The following is a 21773-nucleotide window of genomic DNA, read 5'->3' on the forward strand; positions in this document are numbered from 1 at the left end:
CGTGCTGGGTCAAAGGGACTTTTTTCCTTCCTCTTTTCAGAGCCTCCATAGTCCCAATCCGGTTCCTTCTAAATCTTTTATTTTACAAAACAATAGGGAGTGGTGGTAGCCTGTGGCTAGTTGGAGATTTTGAACAATAGGTGTTTCTGAGCCGGGTTTATTGAAATGGTTCTGTCTGTGTCCTGGGGGAGGCGGTAAATGAGATGTCAACGGGAGCTCTTTTGTGCAGATGGCATTCAGCCTGAAAGAGAGGAATTTCCTTACTGTGCTAGGATTTAAAGTAGATTTGTTGCTGCTTTGGCTAAAATTTTTCTCCAAGAGCCTAAGCTAACAGGACTGGATGAGTCACCCAGGCGCCCAGGACTTCCCACCCTGGCAGGGCTTGGTCATTTACATTTGGAAAGGAAGGCTCCTAAGAAGATTGCTCGGATTTTCATCAGCCTGAGCCTCCCTTTCACATGGACCCGAGTTGAGCTGTTAGCCATCCGTTACCCCAGGAGAGGGCAGCCAAGTTGGGCTGTTTTTCTCACTCCCCGGAAAACTTCTGGCCGTTTGGCTCACTTTCTTCTTAAAATCCAAGAAAAGAGATAAGTATCATCTCCCCCACTTAGGCCTTTCCACCCCCTCTCCCCCTTTTTTTTTTTTTTTTTGCAAATGACTGGCAATTTCAGTTTACTGTAATTACGGCAGGCTGAGTTTGCACTAACTCCACCTTCAGAAGATAAGGCAACCGTTTTATTACCTCTCAGCCAGGTGCCGGGGGGTGACAAGACTGGCCTTTATCTGGAGACGTGACAAGGTTATCAGCCACTGAAATGGGCTGAACCTTTGAGCGTTGCCTATTAAGATGCTTTCCTTCCCTGTGATCAATTTCCTAACTCTTTATTGGTAGTTAATTCTGATCCAAAGAGCAGCGCCGGTTTCCTCAGTGTTTCCGCATTCCTGCACCCTAGCACTTCGGCAATTATAATGATGAATGGGGTAAATTGCAACCTCGAGCCGATCCCATAACTTGAGCTTGAAATTCCAACCACAGCCCCACACATACAACCCACAGAATACTTTAACATCCTCTCGTTTGGTAGGTTGGCAGCAGGTAGAGCGGCTTATTCAAAGAATTGATTAATAAAACCTTTCGCCTATGACAGCAGAAATCCGAACTCATCAAAGTGTGATGGCTCTTACGGTCTGTCCGTCCTGTAATTTATACAGCCATGGTTCCTTTCGAAAAGTAAAATATAATCCACACCAGGAAACAAGGCAGTGTTTGTTCTAGATCTTTTAAAAAATTTCTAGCGTTTGATCAGTTTCTGCCTGCACTTCACTGACAATCCTCTAGCACACACATCAGTGGGTTATTTAATTCAAGCTGTCTTACGTGGATTACCTGGGTTATCTCTTGGATTGGACATGTGGGATAACAACTCGTGGTTTTGAAAATGATTTTCAAATTGTGTCCTGGGTAGAGCTTTAAGGAATGAGGAATGCCCTTGCAGATAAACTTTCAGGCGAGTGTCCTGAGCTGCATCAAATTAGCACCGCACCCAGACCGGACCTAGCTCAGAACCACCCTCCTGTCACTACACACCACGGAGGGTCCAGGAAAAGAATGTTGTTTTTATCTCTTCTTTAAATTAGACCTTAGCTGGAGGGGAGGGGATGAGAATGGGGAAGAGAACGATGGAAAAGATGACTCAAAACAGGGCACCAGCGCACACACAGGTATGAGGTGTTTCTCTCTAGGGACACAGCAGTCTGTCCGTCCTGTGATTTATACAGCCAGCCAGCATTTCACATAGTGAGAAGAGACCTGGTAAAAGCCCCTACGAGTACCCCGTCACCATCACAACAAAAACCAAAAAAGATGTCTCTGAGGACAGTGTGTGAAACACACAGTGACGAACCAGTGCACACTCAGAACTCCAACCTAGTCAGGAAAAGAGAGGCAATGTCAGAAGCATCATTGAATCCGGTCTTGGATTCTTCTTTTCCTTGAGGATACAGAAGAAACCCTGCTGGAGTTCCCATTGTGGCTCAGTGGTTAACAAATAGGACTAGTATCCATGAGGACTACAGTTTGATCCCTGACCTTGCTCAGTGGGTTGAGGAGCCGGTGTTGCCATGAGCGGTGGTGTAGGTTGCAGATGAGGCTCAGATCTAGCCTCGCTGTGGCTGTGGTGTAGGCTGGTGGCTACAGCTCTGATTTGACCCGTAGCCTGGGAACCTCTATATGCCATGGGTACGGCCCTAAAAAGACGGGGGTGGGGGGGGGAAGGAAAGAAAGAAAGAAGCCCTGCTCACCCACCAGGCCAAGCCCACCACCACCTGGTCATTACCCATCCGCCACTGTCTTGGTGGGCTGGACTGGGCTGGGCTGGAGCCCCATCCGGGACTGAAGATGCCTGGGAGGAGGAAGCCCAGAGTGGGAGCTCTGCCGGACTGGCCATCCTCCTTCAGCTGTGGTTCTGAAAGCCCCTGGCCCAAACCTGACCTTGAGACTACTTGTGGTATGATTTCTGCACCTCCTCCTGCAGAAAGAAGGCCAGAGTACCAGGCCCCCTGCATGTGTCATGCATGTTAACTTTCAACCATCCAGAAAGTTCTCAATTCCAAGCACACTTGACCAAGAGATTCAGAAGAGGACTTTTGGATGCAGACATTCTTCTCACAGGATTCAGAGGAGAACTTAAGCACAAAAGTCGAAGGCAGCTCTTTAGAAGAAGAGAAGGAGGCTGTGCTGGAAAGAACCCGGTTCCAGTAGGACCCCACGCTGCAGAATGTGGGTGACCCAAACTCTCAGGCCTCCTGGTCACTTGCAGGGTTGGGATTAGTGGTCAGGTGCCTGGCTTCAGGGAACACAGTAAGTGAAGTGATGGTGGGTAGCAGGCAGGGTAAGTGGATAGATTTTCCAGCTGGCCTCACCAATTTCCTTGGCTTTTTTTATTTTTGGCAAATGACCAAAACCCAACTGCAAAGCAGAATTGTAAATGCAGTCTTTTTTTTTTTTTTTTTTTGTGGTCTGTTTTGTAGGGCTGCACCCGAGGCATATGGAGGTTCCCAGGTGAGGGGTCAAATCAGAGCTGTAGCTGCTTGCCTTTGCCACGGCCACACCAGATCTGCAACCTATACCACAGCTCACTACAATGCAGGATTCTTAACCCACTGAGAGGGGCCAAGGATTGAACCTGCATCCTCATGAATGCTAGTCAAATTTGTTTCCATAGAGCCACAACGGGAACTCCGTCAATACAGTCTTCAAGTGGCCTTGACAAACCCACTGAATAGGCTAATGGTGTTCACTGCCCGGTGTGGACAGAAAGACCCAACTTCTTCTCTGGATCTGTGTCCTCAACTGTCAGTGACACAGTTGGACAATGAGGTGTCATTTTAAAGCACTGATCCTATCATCTGAGAGTCAGCGAAGGGCTGGTAGCCTTTCAGGTCCCAGGGGGCTGACAGCCGGTAACCCATAGGTTAACCCGCAGAGGTGTTCCTGCCTTTCCTTTGAGGAGGGGGCTCCAGGGAGGAAAGAGAAAAGGAGTGGGGTGAATAATTACCTGCCTGACCACACAGACTAGGCCCCCCGGCCTCCCACAAGCCCCGCTCTCTGAACACAGCCATTCCTCCTCATGGTGCTTCGACTCACTGGAAGGCAAGCTGGATGCATTTTCTTTCTACTCTGCTCCCTCACACATCCTGTTTGCCCAGGTTTGCCTAGTGCAAAGCTCCTGCTCCAAGCCCAGCACTCCGGCCAGGCCCTCTGTCATTGTGCAGCAACAGTGGTGGTCTTGACAGATGGTCCGCCTTCCCTCCAAAGACCAGAGTCTGCCTGGGAGGACGAGGGACAAACCGATCCAGCCACAAGGTTCAGGGAGGATTCAGCCTGATGGACTCTCCTCAGACGTGACCTCCTCTGGTTGGCACACAGGCCGCCCTGTCTCGAGAGACAGTGACCCTGCGCCTATCTGGAGACAGCCAGCCCCTCCACATGGCCCCGAGGCCAGGACATCTGAGGTCTGCTGTGGGTCCCAGGCTGGCCACCATGGAGAGCCCTGCTGGGCTGTGCGATCCTGCCTCAGGCTCCAGGTCTCATGGAGCCAGTGACACATGCACTCATGAAACGAGCTTTCATGAAATGAGACCAGGAGGTAAAGAGAGCTCTTGACGCTAAGATACCCAGCTTGTGCAGGAATAATAAGTCACAGAAGAATAAGGACTGGATGGAACTGAGAAGGAGACAAGCAGTGCTCAGGGACAGGGCCGTGGACATCAGGAGCCCCCACGCAGCCATTTGCTCCCTTCTCCAGAGGACAAGCTGGGCAGAGGGTGGAGGAAGCAGGTGGATAAGCCATAGGACTGACTGGCTCTAGCTGATACTAGGTAGGGTTTTCACATGCTCGCTCCATGTCAAAAGTTGGCCAATTCCAACCACACTTGGCCAGCACTTGGCCGATGCCAAACAGAAGTAGCCACTGGTGAAGGCAGATGGTGTTGCAACATCCAGGGTCACAGAGGATGGCTTTGCTGAGCCTTCATTTTACTTCTACCCCTGCTGACCCTTCTTTCCTGATTATTAGTCCCTTTTTCTTCTTCTCCAGGAAGTCCCTTCTCGTCTCTGTTCCTTCCTCTATGTACCAAGTACTGACCCAGATAGTTCCATGTGCCATGCATGTCCTAAGCGCTGTTGTCATCACGGATACAGTGGACAACAATGCCTGACCTTGTGATCCTAACATCCTTAACCAACTCCTTTCTCTCAGTCTGGGGGCAGGGGCGGGGATTCACCTAATAGAGAACATAGGCAAGTACTGCTGAGAAGTGAGGGAAATGAGAGCTGGTGGATGAGACACCTAAGAGAAAAATGTCCTCCCTGCTCCTGGCACCAGCCTCACCCCAGACCCTCCTAGGCATGTAGTCTCTCCACAAGACCGGTCTGCCCTCCCAGGAAACCTTATTTAATTCTGTAACCCTGACCACCGGCCCTGAATCTTCCCTTCCTGTCAACAGTCCATTCAACCCAGGAAGACCTGCTGACCTGGCTGGGACAGATTTTGAAAAATACGCACACTGTTACCAACATGAGGAAAAAAAAACCCAAAAAAACAAAAAACCAAAACACCCTAGGTCCTAGAGGAAGTGGTATATCTGATGTAGTGGTAGAAATCACTTCAACAAGTTGTGGAACAAATGGAAATTTAAGCCCAAGAGATGAAACTGCCAGGGCAGCCGCTGGTGTGTGTGGATGACTCAACAGCACCTGTTGGGGAGGCTGGGAAAATGAACCGTGAAATCCTGATGGCTTTCCCTCCTGGAAGCAACCGCCATGCCTTGCAAATTAGTGAGTGAGCCTGGTGTTCTCAACATCCTGACACGAACCTTTGTGCCTCGTTCTCTGAAGGCTGTGATTCACCTCAGCTACTGGTCAAATGATTCTTACTCAGAGCCCTCGGTTTGTAATCTGGAACGTTAAAGGATCGAGTCAAGGACTAGCCAGATGTCTGCTGCCTTTCAAGATGTTCCTTTGAAATGACTGATTTCAGGCAAGAACTGGTTTTACATATGGTAACCCTCCATTTCTCAGAGTGGTTAACTTGTTGCCAAGCTTCATTAAAGGTTCACATGAGAGGCTTCAGACCTCAGTGCCTGGACCTGGGCCTTCTAAAATGACTTTCCTCCAAACAACCCTTAACTTCCTTTAATTTAGTTAATTAATGGAACTTTCTGAAGAGAACAGTGGCTTTGATCTGAACCTCTTTCTTAGTTTTCTTAACATTTCCGGAAAGGGACAAAGGGGGCTGCCCTTGCTAACCGACTAGAGCTACCAGGGCCTCACGACTGTAATCCTTCCTCCAAATCAGGGACCGGATTGCTCCGAAGGAGGGAGGAGCCCAGGAGAGGAAGAAGCCTTGGTTGAAAAGACTGCCCTGGGCATTTTCGTGGGTGTTTGCCCCACACAGAGATAAAAGAGCTAAGGTGGGGCTGCAAAGCAGGCACTCTGGGAGGCTGGGCCAGCAGTTTGGGAATCCTAAATCATCTTTGCAAATAAACTAACAGGAAACCAGTGAAGGGAATTAGAAATGTTTCTACCTGAGAGAAAGGCTTCTGCAAACAATCGACAAATTCAGATAAAAATGGAAAATGCCAGTCCCACCCAGCAGAATCCTCGTTTTCTTGGCTATTCATCCACTTAACCAAAGAGCGGCAGCAGCTTTTGCTTTTCAACTTGCCAAGGAAACAAAAACTGTTGCCCTAGCAGCTGCTGGGGGTGGGGGGGAGGTCAGCACCCTCAACCCAGAGCTCTTACCCTTAATTTTAAGGTGGTAAATTAAAAAGCAAGACATTCTGGGTCTTGACTTACTCTTTGCGTTTTTTTCTGGAAGACAAAAGCAGCCAAGCCATCCCCCTTCCTTGTGACTTACCTGGGAGCCGAGCCTCGGATTTCCAGGTACATCGGTGGTGTTCCGAGATTGGTCACCAGGGGGCGCTCGAGAGCGGGCTGCCCGCAGCAATACTTTGTTTTCTCAGACTGAGCTGGGAGGGAGGGGGGAGGTGAGGGAGATGCCGCTGGCTTAAAAAAAAAAAATCCTTTTGTTCTCTGAAATCCTGCTGCTTGCCGTTTTAGAAGGCAAAGGTTGCCACGTTACCTGTTGCCAGGTTCCTGCGAGTGCTTGGGGAAAATGTGGGCGACAAAGGTAACGCACAAAGTCCTCGGGCTCGGTGGCTTTCAAGCCCTTTGGCCGGGCTGGGCGCTGACATTTGGAGCGCAGCTGCGGCGATCGGCCCAGCATTGTTGGGTTGTAGTTCTAACAGAGGAGTGGCTGTGTCTGACATCATTTCCAGGCATGGAGTGCCTGGGGCTTTTTTTTCTTTCCTTCTTTCTTTTCTTTTTTTAATGACTAACTTTCTAACCCCCCCCCCCCCCCCACACACACACGCACACCCCGGTTTGGGACAGTACAGGCACTGTGCACCACAAGCCTCACCTCAGGAAGCCCAAGTTTTGTAGCAACTTGTTAAAATAACTCGGGTGCCTCAGGAAAAAAAAAAAAAAAATCTGTGACTCTGAAACAAACCTTGCCATTCTTCCTCTGAGAACAATGTTGTGTTTGATTTGCAGCAGAAAGCGCTGCTCTCCCCGGCTACTATCGACTGAATAGATCTCGGAGCCAGACAAGCTGAGGCTTGGGGCGTTTGTCTGGCATTAGGAAGTGTCTGGAATACTAGTAACTACCCACTGGCAAGTCCTATGACTACAAAAGTTATTACAGCAGCCCTCCCTCTCTGTCCACATCCCGCTCCGCCCCCTACACCCTCACACAGGCCCTGCTTTTTTCTACTTGACCGAGGAAAGGTTAGTTGTTCCTGCGGTTTCCGTGGAGGATGGCTCTGGTGGAAATCGTTCTCACAGCCTCTTCCCTTGAGCCAAAACTAACCAGGGGGAAGGCCAGCAGCGGCCAGGGTCCCCCCAGAAGCCCCGGCCCCGCCCCCGCGGCCCTGGGATGGCCACCCCCTCCCCGTGGGGCCAGCAGGGCGCGGACCACTGACCAGCACACTTTGGGTGGCCTGTACATGTTGAGCCGTAAATATTTTGAAAGAAGGCGGTTATTTTTCCCCGTGTGGTTTTTTTTGCGGCGTTTCTCCCTTCGGCAGCAGTTTTCAAGCTGCAGGGGCACACCCCTTGCTGACCCATCCACATGCATGCATCCTCCTCACCTTTGCCCAGGTCCTGCAGCTGGGAGCTGTCTCCTGGAATTTGTCACAGAAAGCATTAAGCTTTACTGGCCAAGGCGGTTAAGGTTCAATAGGCAGATGAGTCCAGGTGATTTGGGTGAAGGAAAAGAGGTGGCATTTGGAGGCCAGGGAACACTAACTCTACCACCTTGTAGCTGCATGACTTAGAGCAGTCAGTTACCTGCCCTGAGCCTCTGTCTTACCATCATATACATGAGTATAGTGAGATCTCCCTGGGTCTCGAGACCCTGTCTATTAAATTCGCAGCGCGTTGGTTGAGTGTTACAAAGGATGGAGGTGGTGATTAGGTTGATCTCACGGCAGGTGAAAGTCAAGACACTCTCCATCTCATCATCTTTGTTTTCACCTGGGCTTGTGCTTTTATCCTGGGAACACACCCTGGCCAAACCATCAACTTTTCTGGCGCTTAGTAGGGGGTCTGGCCTGGGGAGTGTGTCACCATGGGGAGCATGGCTCCCACAGTTTGTTGTAAGTTCAGCCCCTCTGGGTCAGCCTGCCTGGAAGCAGCAGCAGCAGCAGCAAACTTCTCCATTAGGAGTTTTATCTTCATTGGTGCCAAGATCTGTTCCCAGGATGCCAGAACAGTCCTAGCTGCTACCAACAGCCTGTGGGTAACTCTCCTGGCTTCCTGCTTTGGCTGTTTATCATCCCTCTCAATGGGCCCCTACTTCTCTGACTCTTTTCTGGGTTCTATTCATAAAGCCACAGGAGCTCCGGCTTGGGAGGCAACTCTGCTCACCACTATACCACCAACGCACACTGGGAGCTCCAGTCTGAAAGAAGTCTTCTCTACTTCAGACCCCCCACTCCCACCCCCCGCAAGGTGATGGTACAGTTGCAGTAACTTCCTAGCCAAAAGATGAGCTGGTCTGTACTTGCACACTTCCAGGGACCGAGAGGTCACTCCCCAGCAAGTTCCCCTATACACTATCTTTGGACAAGTGACTCATAGACAAGTATTCTTTATGCCTCTCTGAGCTTTTCCTTTTGTGGTTTCCCTATGGGCTTCATGCAGCCCAAGTCTAGGCACCCTCTACACGATAGCCTTCGAAATAATTGGAAAGCCTGTCTTCCTTGCAAACAACGTGTCCTCTGTCCTTAAGCCATTCCTTATAAGACATGTTTTTCCGCTCCTTGGAATACCCTGCATCTTCTTCTTAAAGAAAGGCCAGAAAAGGCAGCACAGAAATCTTTGTATCCTTTTAAATATTACACATCTATGTAAACATGCCTTTGTAGAAATAGACATGTCGCCTGCCATTAAAACTACAAGTCCTCTCTTCCCATCCTGCATTTGTGCAATGCTCCCTTTACATCCCAAGTTCAGCTCTTTCCACCTTTTTTTTTCCCCTTTTGGTGTCTTCACACCATTTCTCTTTCTAAATTAGCCTACGGTTTCAAGTTACCTAATTTCTTCTCAATCTCACAAGCAGTACATCTGCCCCATCCCCCGGATTTGCAAACCTTCCACAATCAGTGCTTCTCAATCTCTGGTGAGGGACAGTTTATTTGTTTGCTTATTTGATGTTCATTCTGATGCTGATCAATAGTTTGATAAAATGCAATACAAATAAATTACTAGAAGAAGGAAATTTTAAAAACAAAGCCATGCAAAAAACAAGCTCACTGTTTTCTTTTTTTTTTTAGGGGCTGCATCTGCAGCATATGGAAGTTCCCAGGTGAGGGGTTGAATCAGAGCTGCAGTCACCAGCCTACACCACAGCCACAGCAACACCAGATCTTTCACCCACTGAGTGAGGCCAGGGATGGAACGCACATCCTCGTGGATACTAGGATCCATGAGTTCTTAATCTGCTGAACCACTACAGGAACTCCATGCTATTTTCTTTTATTAGATTCTACTGACAAAATCTCTGTAGAATTGCTATAAAGTTCCTAAATGCTTACTCTGGATTTTCGTGGCATACCTCACCATGCAATACTTTGTGAATTGATACCTGTCTTTGGATTACCCTTTGAATAGCCCTGTCTCTGTGCAGAAGTGTGCTGGAAATGCTTACCAGCTGGCTCTCTGGGAGATAACTACAGAGTCACAGCACTTGCCAGTTTCCATGGTGTAAACACTCACGCCAAGGTCAGTTGCAAGCTATGGAGGAAATGTCACTGAGCACAGACTTGGGGAGGGATTTGCACAGTTGACTCTAGCACCTTACTGTTAACTCCATTCCATTTTTTTTTTTCTTTTTTAGGGTTGCACCAGTGGCATAGGGAAGTTCCCAGGCTAGGGGTCAAATCGGAGCTGCAGGGTTACCAAATGAGACAGGTTAGTGGGGGGGGGGGGGGGGGGCTGGGGCTTTGGGTTGGAAATGCTATAAAATTTGGTTGTGATGATCACTGTACAACTATACATGTAACTGAGTAATAAAATGCTATAAAAAAATAAAATAAAATAAATGTTAAAAAAAAAATTGGAGCTGCAGCTGCCGGCCTACACCACAGCCACAGCCACAGCACGGCTGGATCCAAGCTGCATCTGTGACCTCCACTGCTGCAGCATGTGATAATGCTGGCTCCTTAACCCACTTTGTGAGACCAGGGATGTAACCTGCATCCTCATGGATACTAGTCAGGTTCTTAACTTGCCGAGCCACTATAGGAACTCCCCATTTTTAAAATCTCTTTTTGAATAAAGCAATTCCTTTTGAGAGCTTGTTAAAACTGCTGCTCAGCTGGACCAGATCGCTCAAATCAGGAGACCTCTGCCCTCAACAGAAACTAGACTCCAAGCAGCCGTTCTTTCTCTGGGGGTCTGGGTTCAGTAAGAACAGACCATCTGATGTAACTTGCTGCAAATCCAAGGTTGCTCTGACCATGACTTCTGAGTGGACTCCGGCCACTAGTGAAGGCAGATCAAATCACAGCCTGCTTTGTGGTTAAGAGCAACTTAGGGCAACTTGTTGACATCATTAAGGTGTAGCTGAGCGTTCCCATCATGGTACAGCGTAAATAAATCCAGCTAGGAACCATAAGGTTGAGGGTTCAATCCCTGGCCTCGCTCATTGGTTTAAGGATCCAGCATTGCGGTGAGCTGCAGTGTAGGTCACAGATGCGGCTCAGATATGGCTTTGCTGTGGCTGTGGCATAGGCCAGCAGCTGTAGCTCTGATTCAACTCCTAAGTCTGGGAACCTCTGTATACCACAGGTGCGGCCCTAAAAAGCAAAAAAATATTTTAAAAAAATTAAAAAATAACGTGTAGTTGGATGGCTGCACCATTCCATGTATGTGTATATTTTGAAATTCTTCTGTTGTCCTTTTGTGGTTTTATTTGCAATGCCTTACAGGCTTGTGCTTGTATCCAAAAGCGATGCTGAAATTCAGTAACCAGGAACTGCTAAATAATTCTTCAACATTGTTTTAGAGTATGTGACCCATGAGCTCAGCCACTAGGTACATTCTAACAAAAGGATAAAAAAGTAGGTTTGATCCTTCATCTGTTCTGCATCCACCTGGCATACATAGGATAACCAGAGTGAGAAGAGTTTAGATAGTTGTCCAGAAAAACCTTCACCACTTCAGGAAAAAAAAAAAAAAAGATTCCTGGCATTGGCCTTCCTGAGACTTTCAACACTAGCATTATCTCTCTATGCAAACAGAAGAAATACTGAAGAGTCAGCTACAAGCAGAAATAGGATAGGAATTTGTTCTCATTTGTTTTTCTCTATAACGTCTTTTTAAAAGAAAATTCTTAAATATAAAAACATATCTCTGGTCTCTCTATGCATTACAGTATTTTCTGAATGAAAGTAATGACATTGAAATCTGGAAACCTGGTCCTGCTGACTCTTCTTATAAATGGCTGAAAGACTCTTCAGCCAGCTGGGAGCCGGGGTAGCACCTGGTATGTCCAGGACCCAAGAAGGCGGAAAAAAAGCCAATTTATCTGAAATGAACGAATAAACCTATCAGAAGAAGGAAAGCGGTAATAATGATTACACCAACGTCATTTCTTTCTCAGGTTCCACTTGGATAAAAGGAGGACTTGAATTTTTTTTACTTATTATTATTATTATTATTTTTTTTTTTGTCTTTTTAGGGCTGCACTCGAGGCACATGGAGGTTCCCAGGCTAGGGGTTGAATCAGAGCTGTAGCTGCCGGCCTACGCCATCGCCACAGCAATGCTAGATCTGAACCACGTCTGCGACCTCCACCACAGTTCACAGTATCGCCGGATCCTTAACCCACTGAGCAAGGCCAGGGATTGAACCTGCATCCTCATGGATGCTAGTCGAGTTTGTTAACCACTGAGCCACTCTGGAAACTCCGAACACTTGCATTTTTTAATCAACCTTTTTGAGAGAGTTCCTCTTAAACAAATGAAGTATTTTGCTTACTGCATCTAAGCCCCTCATTCTCTGTTTCTGTCTTGACCAGAGAGGATTCATTTAATTGTGTTTCACCGACCTTGGGCCCCACTCCATCACACACCTGGCATTCAGACCTCAGTAGATTCAAAATCTCTTGTGGTGCTGAATCATGAGAGTAGAATTTAAACTGTTTTTTTTTTTTAAGGGAGAAGAAATTGTTTAGAGCTTAGCCTTCAAAGCTAGGGAAGAGTGATGCTGGGGAATGTGGCTCTCAGTTGTCTGAGTTTCTGGAGCAGCGTCAAATGCACAAGAACTGGGCAGTGAGAAGGACAGGAATTGTGGGAAGTGTGTTGGGTCTCCTTCCGAGGGCAGTCTTAGAGATTTGAATTCCTTTTCCATCCTATTTGATGGTTGACAGGTAGTACCTCTTTGAGTTTGCTCCGATGACCCTGTCAGAATTGTCCAAGCTCCACACACCAATAAAATCTCATAGTAAAGCCCCTGTGATGTGACCTCATGGCAGATGCTTCCCTAACTCAGAGGGAGGGCATCTCAAATGCTTGCCTCCTTAGAATACTGGGGCAGGGCCAGCCTGTCAGGGAAGCTATGTCCCCAGGGTTCTCCCTGTCTAGTCCAATCCTAGTGGATGCCCAGCTTTGCTGCTGCTGCTCTGAAAGTCCCAGTTAATCTAGGTGCTCAGAATTATCCCTATTGATATGGAAGAGGAGATGATAATAACCACCAGATGGCGCCAAATTGCATTTGGCCCCAGGGAGTGTAACCAACCCTGTCACTAACTCTGCAAATAATGTGACACCCCCATCCCCAAATCAAAGGTATCATGTTGTAGCAGGATTTTTACTATAAATCAAGGCAAATTATATGGTATCATATCTGGCTGTGTTGTCCTGTTTGGATTATCCACACTGAGAGAGGAAACTGGGGGCAGCTAACAGCAAGCAGAAAATAATTCAAAAGATCAGAGATTTGATGTTGGAAGGCAGCATTTAGTTTCTTTGGAATATGGGTGGGCCGAATGTCCTAAAACCCATTTTGGACAAAATAGTGAATTCACATTGTAGAGACTTGTCTAAGGAAAGTCATAAGATGATCTAGTATCTGGATTCGAAGAGATAGATTGATTCTATCTTAAAGATGCTCACTCCCCATCCCACCCACTCCGGTCTGCTGATGAGTCAGTGAAACTGCACAATATCCCCTTCACACTTCTCAGGAAGCAGAGGGAGGCTCCTCAGTGGTTGCAGTGCCTGAAATGCAATCAAGTGAGGGGAAACACCAGCTGTGCACTGGTTTGCATCCCTGGGCCAGTGGCTTCCCTGTGGCTGATGGGAGAACCTGAACCCAGCTGACCCTGCTCCTGGCAGGCACCTTAGCTAAAAACTAAGCTACTGCTGAGCTCTGTTCAGTTTCAAAGATGCATTCATGCACAGAAGATATGGAAGATTTTCCTGGGGGAGCCTTGCCAGTCCCAGGCAACTGTGAGGTGACTACACCTCTGTTATTTACATTACCCTCCACATTTAGAGCACATCTGACACTGTAATGTGACATCTCTTTTCCTTTTCATGCACATTTCCTGTAGTGTGCATTTCTTTTCCTTCAACTCTTAGAAAATCCCTGAAAAATAGCCAGACATTTCTGTCCCTAACTTTTATGGTTAAGGAAATTACACCAAGTCATAGGGCAGGACAGTGAAATAGGGTACTTCTGTTCATTGTTCATAATAGGATGCTTTTTTTGAGCAGCCTCAGGAATGATCCTAAATTTTGAAGCGAGTAATTAGGTGAGATGGCCTGAGTGGCAGCTAGAACGGCAGGTAACTAGTTGGAATTGTGTGGTCAGGACTAGCTAATTTTGTGCTAACAACAATCCCTCTGGCTGTGAGTGGAAAAGGCTGAGAGAGGGGCTGGGGCAGTGATGAAATCACAGTAGTTCGAAGCATTTTTTAAGGGGACTGAACAAAAGTCTGTAGAAAGGAAGAATTAAGGAATTGTTAGGGAATTGTTCTTCATCGGCAGGCTGTTCCTATTTGGAAACTTCATTCTTTTTGATCTGTATCTTCCTACATTGTGCCTCACAGGAGGAAAGCTGAAAAGCAGTGTGTACATCTTCTTCAAGACCCTGGGGTCGTCCTCAGATGCTTGGAGAGAGAGGCTGCAGGCTTCTCCTGCTGAGCCTCGGAAAGAACCAGGCCTTTGGGCTGACCGAGTTGCCCTGAAGGGCAGCCCTTTAGGGGGTGGGTGCCTACTGCCCCCCCATCCCCCGGCGCAGGCTGATCTCCCAACTAAAGGGTACATTTATTTTATAACAGGAGCCGTGTGTGTGTGTGTGTGTGTTTGGTGTACTCCCTCTCAGAGGACAGTTCTTCTCAGAAACAACAAAATTTATGTAGTGAGGACCTATCCAAAAATGGAAGAAAGGAAAGAGAGAGGGAGAGAAGGAAGGGAAGAAGGAAGGGAGGAAGAGAAAGAAAAAGGAAGGGAAAAAGAAAGGGAGGGAAGGAGAAACAGTATAGATAAAAGTGAGTTGCAGGAAGTTTTGACTCTGTGCCTAGCCTCCCCCACCCCCACCCCCACCCTCCCAGGCATTTTGTCCTTTTCTTAAGATTAGAACACACAGGCTTGCAACCTCTTTGCTTTCCTTTTTCCTTCTTTCTTTCTTTTTTTGATATCCTTTGTCAACTACCACCATCTTCTCCACTGAGTTACTTGGTTCCACATTAGCTGTGGTTAATATTTTCCTGAGACGGCAGAGACTCCCCTGGCCATAGCCATGGTCTATGTTATTTCTCAGGGGGCACTGTGGCCCTGGAAAGATGACTCCAGATGGCTAGCCATGTCTGTTTTCTGTCGATTCATATTAATCTCCATTTCAGGAAAATCCATCTCAGAGATTGGTCTTTTCTCATTCTCTTTCCCCTTCAGTCTTGCGGGAGGGGTGTCATGTTTTGGGGGGCCCCCATATCCCCGAAAAGCAGGGATTTCACTTAGTCTATCAACAGACCTGTTTTCACGTTCAATGTCTTGGTGTGTTTCATGGGCCCTAATTTCCAATGGGTATCGGTTACAATATCAGAAATGAAAACCCATGCAGAAATCAGTGTCTTTGTTTTCGCTGTCTTCCAGTGTCATCTTGCATTACAACATATAAGAAGACACCACCTCCAGTCCCACCCAGAACTACCACGAAACCTTTCATTTCTATCACAGCCCAGAGTAGCACAGAGTCTGCCCAAGACGCCTACATGGACGGACAGGGCCAGCGAGGGGATATTATCAGCCAGTCTGGACTGAGCAACTCCACGGAAAGCCTAGACAGTATGAAGGCTCTGACAGCCGCCATCGAAGCTGCAAATGCCCAGATCCACGGCCCTGCCAGTCAACACATGGGCAACAATGCTGCCACCACCAGCGCTGCAGTCACTGCAGAGGACAGGAAGAAGGATCACTTTAAGAAAAACCGATGCCTGTCTATCGGGATACAGGTAACAGCCTCCTCTTCTGTCCTTTGAAATAGGGAACCTAAAATGAAGAAATGTAACCTTTTTTCTCCCCCCAAATTCCAGAGATTCGGGTGGTGTAGCTCTTGTAGGACCAGATCCTCTGTTTATTGCCTCTGGACCATCCCACATTGTTAAATGTGATTTTGAAAAAAATTACGAAGGTATTTTGTCTATAGACATTATCAGCATCTTTGTCCCCCCAAAGATTCCATTGTTTTTTTAAATTGAAAGATACTTGATTAGCAGCTTTTATTTTTGTTCTCGAAAATTGACCATGGCAAGACAAGGGGAAGATAAACAAACATGAACACAATCAGACAGAAGGTGCCTTCAATTTTGATTCTCAAAAAGTGCATATTTTGAGTCTCATAAACGGAGTGGGCATCCAAGAATAACCTGGGTTATTGCGTTGTGTTACCATGTGTTCGACACTCTTGAGTAACCATATGAGAACAAAAATGTGAACCACTTCTCACAGACGGGGCAGGATGGCCACTGAAACCAAAGAGACAGAGAGTGTGAAAAGCAATAACTCACATGGCAGCACCATAAGGAAAGACTGTGCACCAGGATCGGCAGAACTAGGGCTATTTAATCACGCCTGTCATTAAAAAGGTGGATAATGCAGTAGGTTTCTCAGTTCAGTTCACTGTTTTCTGCTGCCAGATGATAAGATCAAACTGATTCTTGCTTGGTTTTTATATTGGCTCAGCTTGGCATATAACCTGTTAGAAATTTCCCTCCATCCATGAAGAAGGGTCATTCTTCTCCACCGCCCCCACCCCCTGTTTTTGTTGGGCTGTGCCATGCTGCAGGTGCCCTTGAATAATAACCTCCTGACATGGTGTCCAATAAATCTATCCACACTGAACCAACTCTAAGGCACATCCAAGAGCTAAGCGTGGGGGACGTTTTCACAGTGATGATGTACGTTCACTGTCCATTCTGCAGAGTCCACTTTTAAAGGGCAATTAAACTTTCTTTGGTAGCAGTGAGTCAAATGCTCTTTTATAACCTAGATGTTACCATGGCACGAGTCATCAAGTTTCCGAAAAGAATTTGTAGCGCTGGTGCTTGGGACCAGATGACACCGCAGGAGGCTGGGTCTTCACCCCCGCCTCCACCTTCCCCACCCCTACCCCTCTCCCAGAAACTAATTCCCTCCCACTGCCCAGAGGATTCTGAGGAATGGGGAAGAGCAGAGGTTGGTCCTCTGTGTTGTCCTAGGCAAATTATTTAATCTTCCTGAGGCTGTTTTTCTCATCTAGCCCACAAAGGATTATTTTGAGGATTGAGTTTACAAAATCCAGCTTCCTGTGTGGGTTTCGGGATGATGAAAAATTCCGGGGGTGGATAGTGGTGATGGTGGCACAACAATGTGAGTGTCGTTAATGCCACTGGAACTGTACACTTAAAAAGGGTTAAATCGGAGAATTTTATATTATGTATATTTTACCACAATTAAAAAAAAATCCAGGAGATCCCTTTGTGGCTCAGTGGTTAATGAGCCCCACTGGGATCCATGAGGACACGGGTTTGATCTCTGGCCTTGCTCAGTGGATTAAGGATCCAGCGTTGCCATGGCTGTGGTGTAGGTCGTAGACATGGCTCTGATCCTGCCTTGCTGTGGCTGTGGTGTAGGCCAGCAGCTGTAGCTCCTATTGGACCCCCAGCTTGGAAACCTCCATATGACACAGGTATGGCCCTAAAAAGCAAAAAAAAAAAAAAAAAAAATCCATCTTCCTAACTGGCACTTTATTGGCACCTAATAATGATGGTTTTCTTTCACTTCCTTAGCATTTACTTTTTTTCTTTACTTTACATTATTTTTTAATAGAGGATATATTCCTATGGCTCAAAATTCCAACGTTATAAAAAGGTGGTCAGTGACCAGCCTCTCTCTACCTGCTGTTCAATAGCCAGTTAGTTCTCCTTTCTGGAGAAAATCAATTTAACCAATATTTGCATCTTCCCGAAGGGATATTTGCATGTATTCAAGCCAATAGATATTTTATTTATTCTATTTCCCTTTTTTTACCCGGCATATACCTCACATTAGCCTATACCTTGCCCTTTTTCACTTAATATAAAGGTAATTGTTTTATCAGTTTTGCTGTTCATTTTATTGGCAAGCTGCTGTATATCTATCTTAATCACCTCCCTGGTCTGAAGGTTGGTCTTATAGGTTACTTTCCAAATTAATTCTTAGAATAAAGCAGTCATAGGAGTTCCCATTGTAGCTCAGCGAGAACAAACCCAACAGATGAGGATGCAGGTTCGATCTCTGGCCTCACTCAGTGGGTCAAGGATCCGGCGTTGCTGTGGCTGTGGCGTAGGCCAGCAGCTGCAGCTCTGATGTGACCCCTAGCCTGGGAACTCCCATATGCCACTGCAGCCATTTAAAAAAAAAAATGACATCCAACTTATATTATTATCACTTTCACCCGGTATGATGGAACTACTCTGAAATTCATAAATAATGGTGGGGAGAAAGTCTTTGTTTCAGAGACCACCCTGCATCTTGAATATTTGGATATTTTAGTGAGCAAAAGAAATGTTCTTCCTCTTCCTCCAATCATTGTTCACAGCTACAGAAATTAGAAATTAGATGAGAGCATACCATACTTTATATGGTTGCTTCATTCAGCCCCTACAGCCACCCTATGGCATAGATGGTCTCATTATCCCTACCCCAGAAATGAGGACAAAGACAAGTTCACACAACTAATGTTGACAGAGCCCAGACTGTACCTGGACATCTAATGTGAGCACATTATCCTGCTTCTTTTAACATGTCAATTAAAATTTAGGGCACAAAATAGTCATTAAATTTCATTACACTGTAACCCAATTTAAATCATAGTCCCCCAAATAAGTGATATTAGGACCTTAACCTCCTTTTCACACTTTACCTCTTTAGGGTCAGAGTTTCCAAACCTCCCTCAACATTTTAAATTTAATCCATATCGAATAGTTAATATTATAATCATCGGTTTTGCAATCTGGGTGAACTTAGGTTAATTACTTAATAGTTCCCTCCTCTGGAAAATAAGAATAATAATAGTTGCTATTTCATTGGGCACTTTATAGATTATAATAAAGACTAACAGAGATAATGTATGTAAGGTTCACTACATAGCACCTGGCATACTAAGGGCTCAATAAGTAGTAGGTTTAGTTATTATATTAATATTATCCTTCTTTAAAATTATGATCAACCAAAAACACAAAAATTATATCATCTACCATGAGAGTTCTTAGTTTTTTTCCAGGACAGAGATTTAATTAACCCTGCAGGACTTCCCGTGTGGCTCGCAGCATAACTACTTGGCGTTGCTTCTACAGTGGCCATGGCTCGACCCCTGGCTTGGGAACTTCCATATGCCGCAGGTGCGGCTACTTGTTAAAAAAAAAAAAAAAATTAACCCTGCAACATATTTAAAATTTTTGAACGCCTCTTCATAAGTTTAGGTAGATCACCCTACAGCCTATATAAGAGAGGGGACATTGTTCAATATTTGGATCTAAATAAGAAGATTAAAGTCACAGAAATAAATTTACATGCAATGTCTAAAGCTTAAGAAGACAACACATTGGGAGTTTCCCGGTGGCCTAGGAGTTAAGGACTCAGCAGTTGTCACTGCTGTGGCATGGGTTTGATCCCTGGCCTGGGAACTTCTGCGTGCCCTGGACAAGGCAAAGAAAGAAAAAAAAGACAACATTTTGATGCAAATAAGTCTGGATAGGTGGGTCAAGCCTCAAATGGGGTACATCCTCCATTCTCATCCTCGGACCCCTGCTTCCTTTCTTCCTTTCTCAGTGCATTGAGCATCATGGTTCTTAAAGGAAATATCTATCACGCATCTTTTGAAAAAAGTTTCATTGGGTAATTTTGTGAGTACCCCATAGTGTAAGGCTGCAGCATCCTACTCTGGCTGAGATCCTAAGGGTTTTTAATTTACATGAGCATAGCCATATGGAATCAGTTAGAATCCCATTCACCCAGAGGTGGTTTAATACACAAAATTGGTTCTACAGGAATGGGAAGGCTGAGAGGGTGATGCAGGGAGTGCAGTAAGCAGTCACCACTCCTTGGACGAAGGGAGCAGAAGTCTAAAGCAAGGGTAACCAGAATTTAGGGACTCAGAGGGGAGGCCCAGATAACCAGCTCCAGACCACAAGAAGAACGTGGCCACCTGATGCCTAGACTTTCAAGGGAGCAGCTGGCGCACAGGCTGTTGGGATGGAGCCTGGAGCCACAGCTGCCCGCACAGGATGGGAACAGAAAGGAAGCCCCTCCTCTCCTCCAACCTTCCTTTGTTAGAACCTAACTGAAAGCTGGCCAGCAAGGGAAGCTGGGATATGGAGTCCTCAGTGACCTGGCCCCTGTGCCACAGAGCAGCTGGGTAGAGAAGATGGGCTTGGACCTTCTAGACAATAAGAAATTCACCAGAACAAGGCACTTTGTCCGGTGGGTGAATAAATGAGCTATTTTTGTGAGGGAGCAGGAGTGTGTCCAAAAGCCCAGGGTGGGTGTGGTGAATACGTAATCTTGGTTCCCGTGTTCTGTTAGGGGGAGCACCTCACGGCCCTAAGCCTGATGCTAAAATACTTTAAAAATATGTATTTCTATAGAAGATGGCTCCAAAATGCAAGTCAACTACTTTGATGTTTTTTTCTGGTGTTCTAGTCCCAGGCAGGTGGGAGAATTGGATTTCGATCTTGTGGCTTTGGATTTAGAGCAAAGTTGTATGTCTTCTAAAAAGTCAAGGGTAACATTAATGGTAATTTTTGTTTGTTTTTTCTTAAAATGACAAAATAAATAATACATAATACAGTATTTTTGTCAAGGGTCAGATGATATAAAAGTATACAGAACAAAATATGAATTCCCCCTTCTTTCTACCTCTAACTCCTGTTCTCCCCAGAGGTGGCCCATGACTGCAGCTGGTTACATCATCGCTTAGTCTTTCAAGAGTAATTTCAGCTACAAATGAGTTTCACATACTAGCTTTAGACTGTAACTCCTCCACCTCCAGATGTTAGCTTGTGACGTCAGTCTATTTCATTTAACTCAAGTTGCAAAACAACCTAAAAGAGCTTCTTAGCTTAATCTTTCACATGATGTGAAATGCTATTCTTTCTCATTCTTTGAATCAAAAATAAAGTTGTATGAGACTGTACTCCTAAGATTCACTTGTTTCCTTTAATACCGGTCCAATACCATGTAGACATCTATTTCATGCCCTGTCTGAAGAGATAAGTCCAGCTGCAAATGGCAAAACTTGCCTCAGCCACGTTGAGTAAACTCTTTTTTTTTTTTTTTGGTCTTTTCTAGGGCCGCACCTGCGGCATATGGAGGTTCCCAGGCTAGGGGTCTAATCAGAGCTGTAGCTGCCAAACCTATGCCAGAGCCACAGCAATGCAGGATCCGAGCCGTGTCTGCAACCTACACCACAGCTCACGTCAATGCTGGATCCTTAACCTACTGAGCAAGGCCAGGGATCGAACCCGCAACCCCATGGTTCCTAGTTGGATTCGTTAACCACTGAGCCATGATGGGAACTCCAAGTAAGTTCTTTTAGAACAGTACAATCCAAATGAATTGTTACTATGATTTGAAAGAGGGCTTTGAGAAATAAAAAGGTCACATTATCTCTGATTCATAATCAACTCACTCATAAAGAAGGACTGTGAAAATCAATCGATTGTATAGACAGAGTCTCTCCTGAATCAGGTCACTGTCCTCCTGAATTCTCTTCCTAACCAGGCCTTGACTTTTGTGCTTATATGTCCATCTTTGCATCGCCCCATTTTAGCGAGGATCCTGGTAAATGAGTTTCCCAGAATCCTGAGCCCTGATCACCCTCTGTATCTGATGGGCTCTTCATCTCTCTCCATCTTCCTGGTGATGTCAGGTCACCCTGGCCTGCCCTCAGACCTAACCTAAATGTTAAGAGAGTTTAGCCAGAATCCTCCCCTGAATCCTGAATCCTGATGTTTGCTCTGAGTACTTTTTACCCCCTGACACACACCTTGCTCCTTGGATATAAATTCCCACTTTTCCTTGTTAAATATGGAGTCGAACCCATCTCTCTCTTCTACAGAAAAACCCTGCTGTGGTTGTGCCCATACCTATCACAATAGTCCCCTTGAACAAAGCCTACCTTT

At 46.1% G+C, this 21773-nt stretch overlaps 1 protein-coding gene across 4 annotated transcripts in view; it reads left to right on the forward strand.

Moving 5' to 3' along the window:
* Positions 1 to 21773, forward strand: part of DLGAP1 (DLG associated protein 1) — a 328364-nt gene that overhangs the window by 256256 nt on the left and 50335 nt on the right. For all 4 annotated transcript variants that reach the window (XM_047793788.1, XM_047793791.1, XM_047793792.1 and 1 more), the window contains one exon: positions 15226 to 15584. In XM_047793788.1, the coding sequence (XP_047649744.1) occupies positions 15226 to 15584 (359 nt within the window). The remainder of the gene's footprint in view (positions 1 to 15225; positions 15585 to 21773) is intronic.

This window comes from Phacochoerus africanus, chromosome 8 (genome assembly GCF_016906955.1).
Source record: "Phacochoerus africanus isolate WHEZ1 chromosome 8, ROS_Pafr_v1, whole genome shotgun sequence".
Taxonomy (NCBI): domain Eukaryota; kingdom Metazoa; phylum Chordata; class Mammalia; order Artiodactyla; family Suidae; genus Phacochoerus; species Phacochoerus africanus.